The sequence below is a fragment of the Pelodiscus sinensis genome, chromosome 9 (genome assembly GCF_052426305.1).
Source record: "Pelodiscus sinensis isolate ZL-2025 chromosome 9, ASM5242630v1, whole genome shotgun sequence".
Taxonomy (NCBI): Eukaryota; Metazoa; Chordata; order Testudines; family Trionychidae; genus Pelodiscus; species Pelodiscus sinensis.
The window spans coordinates 67,823,803-67,834,357 of record NC_143060.1 but is presented as its reverse complement, the minus strand read 5'-3'; the positions used below and the strand labels follow the sequence as shown (position 1 = coordinate 67,834,357).

General features: G+C 67.3%; 2 protein-coding genes across 10 annotated transcripts in view; one reads left to right on the top strand and one right to left on the bottom strand.

The window, feature by feature from the left end:
- Positions 1–2,764: 2,764 nt before the first annotated feature.
- Positions 2,765–10,555, bottom strand: part of NOS1AP (nitric oxide synthase 1 adaptor protein) — a 58,633-nt gene continuing 50,842 nt past the window's right edge. For 8 of the 9 annotated variants that reach the window (XM_089780650.1, XM_089780651.1, XM_089780653.1 and 5 more), the window contains 2 exons: positions 6,688–7,000; positions 4,624–5,590 (listed from right to left, as the gene is read on the bottom strand). In XM_089780650.1, the coding sequence (XP_089636776.1) occupies positions 5,167–5,590; positions 6,688–7,000 (737 nt within the window). In that variant the 3' untranslated portion in view covers positions 4,624–5,166. The other variant, XR_016350297.1, reaches the window with a different exon arrangement.
- Positions 7,617–10,218, top strand: SPATA46 (spermatogenesis associated 46). Its single transcript, XM_075937091.2, has 2 exons — positions 7,617–7,950; positions 9,710–10,218. Exons 1-2 carry the CDS (start codon positions 7,845–7,847, stop codon positions 10,198–10,200), a joined length of 597 nt encoding a protein of 198 aa, XP_075793206.2. The 5' UTR covers positions 7,617–7,844; the 3' UTR covers positions 10,201–10,218.

Here is a 10,555-nt window from a genome sequence, read left to right as displayed (position 1 = left end):
GCCATCGCCTCAGCGCCGAGCCCCGCCCCCGACAGGCCCCGCCCCCGCCTCAGCGCCGAGCCCCGCCCCCGCCAGGCCCCGCCTCCGCCCCCGACAGGCCACGCCCACCGCCAGCGGCTCAGCTCTGCCCCAGAGCCTATGTCCCGTCTGAGGCCTGTCGCTAGGGGCGGGGCCGCTGCCTCCACCCCAGGCTGAGCCGGACTCGGCCTCCGACCTGCTGCTGCCCCCTCCCGGCGCGTGTCACCCACGGGCCTGCCCTCACGGCACGCGGCGCTCTGCTTGCGGGGCTGGGTGGCAGCACGATGGTGAGCCCATGATTGTGAGCTCACACTGGTGGCAGCACGATGGTGAGCCCATGATTGTGAGCTCACACTGGTGGCAGCACGATGGTGAGCCCATGATTGTGAGCTCACACTGGTGGCAGCACGAAGGTGAGCCCATGATTGTGAGCTCACACTGGTGGCAGCACGAAGGTGAGCCCATGATTGTGAGCTCACACTGGTGGCAGCGCACGATGGTGAGCCCATGATTGTGAGCTCACACTGGTGGCAGCGCACGATGGTGAGCCCATGATTGTGAGCTCACACTGGTGGCAGCGCACGATGGTGAGCCCATGATTGTGAGCTCACACTGGTGGCAGCGCACGATGGTGAGCCCATGATTGTGAGCTCACACTGGTGGCAGCGCACGATGGTGAGCCCATGATTGTGAGCTCACACTGGTGGCAGCACGAAGGTGAGCCCATGATTGTGAGCTCACACTGGTGGCAGCGCACGATGGTGAGCCCATGATTGTGAGCTCACACTGGTGGCAGCGCACGATGGTGAGCCCATGATTGTGAGCTCACACTGGTGGCAGCGCACGATGGTGAGCCCATGATTGTGAGCTCACACTGGTGGCAGCGCACGATGGTGAGCCCATGATTGTGAGCTCACTGGTGGCAGCGCACGATGGTGAGCCCATGATTGTGAGCTCACACTGGTGGCAGCGCACGATGGTGAGCCCATGATTGTGAGCTCACACTGGTGGCAGCGCACGATGGTGAGCCCATGATTGTGAGCTCACACTGGTGGCAGCGCACGATGGTGAGCCCATGATTGTGAGCTCACACTGGTGGCAGCGCACGATGGTGAGCCCATGATTGTGAGCTCACACTGGTGGCAGCGCACGATGGTGAGCCCATGATTGTGAGCTCACTGGTGGCAGCGCACGATGGTGAGCCCATGATTGTGAGCTCACACTGGTGGCAGCGCACGATGGTGAGCCCATGATTGTGAGCTCACACTGGTGGCAGCGCACGATGGTGAGCCCATGATTGTGAGCTCACACTGGTGACAGCGCACGATGGTGAGCCCATGATTGTGAGCTCACACTGGTGGCAGCGCACGATGGTGAGCCCATGATTGTGAGCTCACACTGGTGGCAGCGCACGATGGTGAGCCCATGATTGTGAGCTCACACTGGTGGCAGCGCACGATGGTGAGCCCATGATTGTGAGCTCACACTGGTGGCAGCGCACGATGGTGAGCCCATGATTGTGAGCTCACACTGGTGGCAGCGCACGATGGTGAGCCCATGATTGTGAGCTCACACTGGTGGCAGCGCACGATGGTGAGCCCATGATTGTGAGCTCACTGGTGGCAGCGCACGATGGTGAGCCCATGATTGTGAGCTCACACTGGTGGCAGCGCACGATGGTGAGCCCATGATTGTGAGCTCACACTGGTGGCAGCGCACGATGGTGAGCCCATGATTGTGAGCTCACTGGTGGCAGCGCACGATGGTGAGCCCATGATTGTGAGCTCACTGGTGGCAGCGCACGATGGTGAGCCCATGATTGTGAGCTCACTGGTGGCAGCGCACGATGGTGAGCCCATGATTGTGAGCTCACACTGGTGGCAGCGCACGATGGTGAGCCCATGATTGTGAGCTCACTGGTGGCAGCGCACGATGGTGAGCCCATGATTGTGAGCTCACACTGGTGGCAGCGCACGATGGTGAGCCCATGATTGTGAGCTCACTGGTGGCAGCGCACGATGGTGAGCCCATGATTGTGAGCTCACACTGGTGGCAGCGCACGATGGTGAGCCCATGATTGTGAGCTCACACTGGTGGCAGCGCACGATGGTGAGCCCATGATTGTGAGCTCACACTGGTGGCAGCGCACGATGGTGAGCCCATGATTGTGAGCCCACACTGGTGGCAGCGCACGATGGTGAGCCCATGATGGTGAGCCCACACTGGTGGCAGCGCACGATGGTGAGCCCATGATGGTGAGCCCACACTGGTGGCAGCGCACGATGGTGAGCCCATGATGGTGAGCCCACACTGGTGGCAGCGCACGATGGTGAGCCCATGATGGTGAGCTCACACTGGTGGCAGCGCACGATGGTGAGCCCATGATGGTGAGCCCACACTGGTGGCAGCGCACGATGGTGAGCCCACACTGGTGGCAGCGCACGATGGTGAGCCCATGATGGTGAGCTCACACTGGTGGCAGCGCACGATGGTGAGCCCATGATGGTGAGCTCACACTGGTGGCAGTGCACGATGGTGAGCCCATGATTGTGAGCTCACACTGGTGGCAGTGCACGATGGTGAGCCCACACTGGTGGCAGTGCACGATGATTTGCGCACAATGGTGAGCCCACACTGGTGGCAGCACACGATGGTGCAGGGTGTAATAATTAGCATGGAATCACTGCGGATAAGCACTTGAAGAACAAGCCCGTTTCCCTAGACTAACTGTCCTTCAGAAAGCTGATCACACTGGATAAAGAGTCTTTATTGTGCAATCTGCAGTTTCCTGCAGAACACCTAACACATCCTGCCCGACACAGAGTAAGGCTCGCGGAGCCTCAGGGCTTTTCAGCACAGCGGTGCACTGGGAGACTCCTTCTCTTCGCAGAGACTTTCGGTGGGTCTGTGATACGTTATGTAGGTGCTTACAGATGCTGCACACTTCTATACAAATTGCTGTGTGCACGGTAGCTTTGGTCATGTACAGAATCCAGCAACAGTCCCTGGGCAGCCAACCAGAACAGCCAGTCCAAGGCCCGTGCAACAGGGTGCCACTGGCCCTGGGCACCCCCCACTCCGAGTTAATCATCTGGGCACCCCCTACTCCGAGTTAATCACCAGTGTTTTAGTAGAACTCACGGACAGGTCACAGGCCGGGACTTTTTGTTTCTTGCCTGTGACCTGTCCCTGGCTTTTCCCCAAAGTATCAGTCACAGCTTTGCTGTCTGGTTCCCAAACCCAAGGGCCCCTCAGTAGCATGGCCTCAGGCAGATGGCAAAACTGTCTCCACCTACAAAACTTGATTGTCAAAGTAGCTGAAGAGACGGGTCGTCAGCCCCTGCCTGCCTGTCAGCCCAGCCCAGCCCGGGCACACCAGGGCTCTGAGCCAGGGCTGCCGTCTGGAGGGGGATCAGGCCAGGCACGCAGCCCCCTTGGAGCGTTCAGAGCATGCTGGGGGTGCACAGGGCTTCTGGGAAATACCTGATGGGAATTTAAGGCCTGGTGTGAACAGGGAGGTTTCATTGCCATGTGCAGCTCTAGTGGTGCTGGGATGGGAAACGCACTCTCCTCCCCCCCCCTCCCCGCAAGACAGCGCCCCAGCCCCGCCGGGAGCCAATCGCCAGCGGCCGCCAGCTCTGCTCATTCCCAGCCGCCAGGAACCGGCCCTGGGGAGTCCCTGCAGGCAGCTGTCGCTGGGGATGGCCAGAGCCTGCTGCCTAGGGGGGTGAAGGGCCCTTTCCCTGAGATGCAGAGAGGCCCCGTGGTGGCTGGGACACGCCTACTTCCACACACACGGGACACATGCCTGCATCGCGCTGCAGCCGGTGGTGCCAGGAACACAGCGCTCAGGCCATGCCTTTGACCCCTCCGAGGAAACCACTGCCCCTCCCCTTGCTTGCCACCCACCAGAGCGAATTCCAGCCCCACAGCCGAATGGGGGCCAGCCCGGCCAGCTCCCAGCTTACAGCACAGATGGGCCAGGCTGCTTTCCCTGGCCTCGTGCACCCTCCCGCCCGCGAATTGGGGCTCACTTGCTAGGCACTAAGCAAGACAAAGGCATCTGGGGGGTTTCAGGCTCCAGCTGCAGCCCCTCTTGCTCATAGCAGTGGGTACAGACATGGAAGGGGCCTAGGTGGGGCCTGGCCGGCCCCGTGGCAGATCAGAGACGAGGCCGTGTGGGTACGGGGGCGTGGGGGGCCCCACAGATCAGATCAGAGACAAGGCCGTGTGGGTACGGGGGCATGGCTGACCCGTGGCAGATCAGAGACGAGGCCGTGTGGGTAGGGGGGCGTGGGGGGCCCCACAGATCAGATCAGAGATGAGGCCGTGTAGGTACGGGGGCATGGCTGACCCGTGGCAGATCAGAGACAAGGCCGTGTGGGTAGGGGGTCGTGGTGGGCCCCACAGATCAGATCAGAGACAAGGCCGTGTGGGTAGGGGGTCGTGGTGGGCCCCACAGATCAGATCAGAGACAAGGCCGTGTGGGTAGGGGGGCCTGGCTGACCCTATGGCAGATCAGAGACAAGGCCGTGTGGGTAGGGGGCGTGGGGGGCCCCACAGATCAGATCAGAGACAAGGCCGTGTGGGTAGGGGGGCCTGGCTGACCCTATGGCAGATCAGAGACAAGGCCGTGTGGGTAGGGGGGCGTGGGGGGCCCCATAGATCAGATCAGAGACAAGGCCGTGTGGGTTCGGGGGCTTGGCCAGCCCCATGGCAGATCAGAGGAAAGACTGTGCATGGACGGAAACACGGGTAGAGCCGTGGCCCGGGGCAGGGGCAGGGTCTGCGCAGGGCGGTGCTGGAGAGGGGCCCGTGGGAAATGGCTCGTGGCTGGCCCCTGCCCCCAGCCCCAGGGTTGCCTGTGAGACAGGCGCAGGGACGGGAGGGTGTAGGGTGAAGCTACAGCCCCTGCTGGGAGAGGGGAAGTCCTGTGCGGGGTGCCTGAGCCAGGCGGCCAGGCAGTGCGGGTGTGCATCCCCCTGCCCTGCGCGTGTGCGACGGGATATGGGGGCAGGGGTCGGGCTTCTCTCCGAGCCCCCGGGCCCGTCATGGATGATGCCCCAGAGCACGGTCAGATTGCCCCAGGCCTGCAGGGCAGGGGCAGAATGTCCCGGGGGAGAGGCGACGGCCCAGTGCCCCGGGCAGCTACTCAAAGGACAGGAGGTCCGGGTGGGGCCCCTCCTGGTCCAGGCTGCAGGGCTGGCGCTGGGACAGGCTGAGCCGGAGGGCGGGTTTCTCTGGGCACCATTCAGCAGCTCTGAGCTGGCCCTGCAAGGTCTCCTCCTGGAGGAGATCAGGCACGGAGAGGGCGTTGCCGTGGGGAGGCCCGGCCCCACTGGGCCCTGCTACGCCTGGGGCACCCAGCTCAGCGCCGGCCCCTGGCCGAGGCCCAGCCCCCGCCGTCTTCCACTGCTCCTCCTGGGCGGCCCGCTCGCCGGCGGCCTCCGCGCTGCCCGCCGCCGGCTGGGAGATCAGCATGTCCAGGGGGGTCTTCAGCGCCCGGGGCGCGCGCCTCTTGGCTGCGGGGGGCGGTGGGTCCAGCCGGGGGAAGGTTTCCAGCAGCACGTGCCTGTAAGCACAACGGCCCTGGTGAGCGGCAGACCCACGGCGCTGGCAGCTGCCTCGGGGCCCCCGGGCGCTCAACCCCCTGCACGCAGACACAAGCACGCCCGGCCGCAGGAGACTCGCGCAGCGGACACCAGCTCCGACAGCTGGGCTCTAGTCTGCTGCACTCAGCCACTGTGCCTCAGTTTCCCAGCTGGAGGGTGCTCCAAAGGCCTCCTGGGAGCAGAGCCCACCAGTAGGTAAGTCTCAGCGGCCGTGGGCTGCGGTTATTCGTTACTTCGCAGCCCTCCTGCCACCTTGGGCTGTGCTGTCCCTGGGGCGGCGCCGCAGAACGGTGTTGTACCCGCTGGGGTGTGCGCAAGGCGGGCCGGGCGAGGGGGCTGCTGAAAGCCGAGGCTTCGCTGGCTGGGCGCGTGCTGCCCGGGTGCCTGGCGGACGTGGGTGTGTGCTGGGAGGATTGGCCCTGGCCTGGGAGTTCAAGCATTGGCTTCTGGGAGAAAGCAACAGGCCTTGCCCACCACTTGTCAAAGGGGGAACTGCCCGCGCCTGACAACGGGCCGAGGGTCCCTCCCCGCCCGCGCCTGACAACGGACCGAGGGTCCCTCCCCGCCCGCGCCTGACAACGGACCGAGGGTCCCTCCCCACATGCGCCTGACAACGGACCGAGGGTCCCTCCCCGCCCGCGCCTGACAACGGGCCGAGGGTCCCTCCCCGCCCGCGCCTGACAACGGACCGAGGGTCCCTCCCCACATGCGCCTGACAACGGGCCGAGGGTCCCTCCCCGCCCGCGCCTGACAACGGACCGAGGGTCCCTCCCCGCCCGCGCCTGACAACGGACCGAGGGTCCCTCCCCGCCCGCGCCTGACAACGGACCGAGGGTCCCTCCCCGCCCGCGCCTGACAACGGACCGAGGGTCCCTCCCCGCCCGCGCCTGAGAACGGGCGGAGGGTCCCTCCCCGCCCGCGCCTGACAACGGACCGAGGGTCCCTCCCCGCCCGCGCCTGACAACAGACCGAGGGTCCCTCCCCGCCCGCGCCTGACAACGGACCGAGGGTTCTGCCCCGCTCTCCAGCGGCCGGGCTGGGCCACGGCGAGACTCACCCTGTCGCGTGGGCCTGATCCTCACGCAGCGCGAGCGTCCCACCTGCCAGCTCGGCGCCCGCGCGGGCATTGACCTCGGTCACCCAGGCCTCGCCCAGGCTGGCGGCCTCCCTCCGGCGCAGCAAGTCATTGACCTTGGCCCCGACGGCCTTGCTCAGGTTTCTGAGGTGCTGGCTTCCCGCTCGCAGGGCAGGCCCAGCGGTGTCCGGCAGGGCTGCCTGGGGTGGGCCCTGCAGGGCTCTGGAGACAGACCGGCTGGGCTGCAGCTTTGGCGCGAGGGTCGTGTTCGAATTCTCAAACAGGCTGTGGTCAGCTGGAAGAGAGGAGAGGAGGGTCGGCGCACGGAGGGGGACGCTTGGACGGAGAGGTGGGCTGCGGGGAGATGGCAGCACGTGATGGGCTGACACGTGGATGGGGGGGGCACGCAGGCAGGGCGCGCCAAACATGGGGCAGTGGATGTGTGGGGAGCTGGCACGTGGGCAGGGTGCATTGTGCGTGGGGCGGAGGACTTGCGGGGAGCCGGCCTGTGGCCAGGGGGACGTGCGGGGAGCCGGCCCGTGGCCAGGGGGACGTGCGGGGAGCCGGCCCGTGGCCAGCGTGTGGTGCACACAACCTTCCCAGTGAGAGGGGACTCTCCCCAGAGCCAGGGCTGCACTACCCGGGTGCAGAGGCTGCGGCTCAAACGCTTCTGCCCGGTACGTAGCGCAGCAATGGCAGGGGCAGCATGGGGCCGGGGCAGAGGGGAGCCACCCAAGGCGAGCGGCACCCAGCCAGAGTCTGCCCCTGGCCCCCACCTTAGAGGTACGGCCGCCCAGTTTCCCTCGCCAGCCGTGGCGCTGGCCCGGCCCCCCCTCCAGCAACCAGCTGCCCCAGCTGGAGGCGCCGGGAAGGGCCCGGCTCTGCCTGGGCGTGGAGCAGCTGCCCTCGGGGGCCGTGCCTGGGCAGGGCCCGGCGGGCGCGAGGGGCCAAGACGTGCTATTCCGCCCTCGCACAGCACGGGACACAAGCGGCCGCCAGACGCCCTCCCCCCGGCTGCTCCCGGCGCAGGGACTGTGAGGTCGGCCGGTGACGTCACAGAGCCAGGCCCCGGGAACTCCGGCCAGAGCCCCAGGATCTCACTGGCTGGCACCTGCTCCCTGCACCAGCTGCCGCCGGGGATGGAGAACTTCTCCCTGCTGACCATCTCTGGGCCACGTCTGCCCAGCTGTGCCATGAAGAGCCTACGCGACGCGCCAGCCCCCCGGCGCACTCCCAGCTTGCCAGGTAACGGCCCCCCCAACCTTGGGTCACACACGCCACCTTTCTCCAGCCCCTCCCCACCTCCCCAGCAGCAGCCCAGGCCAACCAGGAAGTGGAGGAGGGGTACGAGCCCTGCTGTACAGGTGGGGAAACTGAGGCACGCAGCCACCGCTGGTTTCCACGGTGGGCTCTGATTTTGGGGACTCGCTGTTAGAGCTACAGGGCCTGATTTTCGGTGCGTCTGCTGCCTGGCTGCAGGCGTCGAGACAGACACTACCCTGCCCGTGGCGCACACCACATCCCTCAGCTCCCAGGGGGCCAGACCGAAACTAAGAGGGGCCGGGGGACACGTGAGCAGCTGGGGAAAGCAGCGGCAGCCCCCTTGAATACCTCGATACACTCACAGCCCCCACTGAGCTCACCTAGCTGTGGCCCCCGCACTGCTGGACTCAGCGGCCAGCTGTGCCACAATGGGCAACGCCCCTTTGAAAATGGTGGCCTAAATGAGTTGGACGAGGACCCACAGGGAGTCAGTAGCAGAGACCCAGCTCCAGAGTCACACGCCGCCTTTCCCAGGCCTGGGAAGTAGCTTCTGGCAGAGCTAGGCACTGGCGGATGGCCTGGGGGGGGAGGGGGGGTGCACGCGCTGGAAACGCCTGGGTCTGGCTCGTGTGGCGGGTAGCCCCGTGCAGGATCTCAGGCCGGGGTGGGCGCTGGTGAACCAGACAGTCCCTGCCTCCTACGCCTTCCTGACTCATCGCAGGGGCTTGTGCCTGAGTCAGGCCGTGGGGCCCGCCAGGGGCTCTGTGTGTCACATTGCACCCCCCCCCCCCACCCCATGGCTCCAGCCTGGCTCCGGGAACAGATGCTGGAGACAAGCTGAGGGGGGAGGGGTCCTTTCTCTGCTGCCAGCCCCACACTGCCCCCGTGCCTGAGGCCTCTCTGCCCTGCTCCAGACGCACCCCTTCCTCTGGGTAGCTGAGCAGCGGCCCCTGGGCACAGCACAACAGGACCCATGGGAGCCGGTGGGGTCCGACCTCCGACCTCCGCACGGAGAGTGCATCCGACCCCTGGGCTCTGAGCATCGGCCGTCCCACGGTGCCCAGCACAAGCCCCGCAGCTGCTGCCGGTTCCCACGGGAGCCCAGCCGTGGGGCAGATGGGCGGGCAGGGGAAGGGCTGGGCCCTGGAGAGCTCCCTCCCCGGGAGGCACTGAGCCAAGGCGAGCCGGGCCCCCAGCCTGCCCGGCGCTGGGCCCTGGAGAGCTCCCTCCCCGGGAGGCACTGAGCCAAGGCGAGCCCGGCCCCCAGCCTGCCCGGCGCTGGGCCCTGGAGAGCTCCCTCCCCGGGAGGCACTGAGCCAAGGCGAGCCCGGCCCCCAGCCTGCCCGGCGCTGGGCCCTGGAGAGCTCCCTCCCCGGGAGGCACTGAGCCAAGGCGAGCCCGGCCCCCAGCCTGCCCGGCGCTGGGCCCTGGAGAGCTCCCTCCCCGGGAGGCACTGAGCCAAGGCGAGCCCGGCCCCCAGCCTGCCCGGCGCTGGGCCCTGGAGAACTCCCTCCCCGGGAGGCACTGAGCCAAGGCGAGCCCGGCCCCCAGCCTGCCCGGCGCTGGGCCCTGGAGAGCTCCCTCCCCGGGAGACACTGAGCCAAGGCGAGCCCGGCCCCCAGCCTGCCCGGCGCTGGGCCCTGGAGAGCTCCCTCCCCGGGAGGCACTGAGCCAAGGCGAGCCCGGCCCCCAGCCTGCCCGGCGCTGGGCCCAGGCTCATCCCAACCCCTTCTCTTGGCAGCTTGTGTCCCCAGCGACATGCCGAGCAGCGAGCCCCCGGGGCGCAACTGCACCATCTACCGGCCCTGGTTCTCCCCCTACAGCTACCTGGTGTGCACGGGCCGGGCCAGCCCGCGGGAGGCCTGCAGCCGCCCGGACACGCCAGCAGCCAGCGCCCGGGACGCCGGCCAGGCCGCCGAGCTCCCCGACAGCCCCTGCTCCTCCTGCTCCCTGGAGCGGGCGGGCCCCGGCACGGAGCCCCAGGGCTGCATCACCTCCCGCGACATCCTCCTGGCGGCCCGGTGGCAGCCGGCGCCGCAGAACGGCTCCAAGTGCCTGGCCTGCTGCCGCGTCTTCCCCACCCTGCACTCGCTCAAGACCCACGTCCAGCGCGGCTCCCGGGAGGGCTTCAGCTGCCAGGTGTACTACCAGCGGCTCAAGGCCCTGTGGGGCAGGGAGGGCCCGGCCCGGCCCCACGGCGCCCAAGTGACGCTCCCCCGCAACCCCCAATAAAGCAGAGTATTCCAAGCAGCCTGCCCCACGGGCTCCCCACTGCAGGGAGGGACAGCGGCCCCCCCTCTCGCCACGGGGCCTGGCTCCCGCTCCTGCGCGAGATTGGCCCCCCTGCTCCCTGGAGGGGTCGCCCCCCGCCCCCCAGTGCAGTCAGCCTCCCCCCCCCGGCCCCACAGCCCCCCGCTCCCCAGTGCAGTCAGCCCCCCCCCGGCCCCACAGCCCCCTGCTCCCGCACCCCAGTGCAGTCAGCCTCCCCCCCCCACTCCCTGGCCCCACAGCCCCCTGCTCCCCCTCCCTGCCGCAGTCAGCCTCCCCCCACTCCCTGGCCCCACAGCCCCCCCCTCCCCAGCGCAGT

What these genes read in the sequence shown, in the direction of transcription:
- SPATA46 (XM_075937091.2), top strand. Translation starts at nt 7,845, where the DNA reads ATGGAGAACTTCTCCCTGCTGACCATCTCTGGGCCACGTCTGCCCAGC. An exon ending in GCGCACTCCCAGCTTGCCAG is followed by an intron (nt 7,951 to 9,709) that starts GTAACGGCCCCC and finishes TTCTCTTGGCAG; the next exon opens with CTTGTGTCCCCAGCGACATG.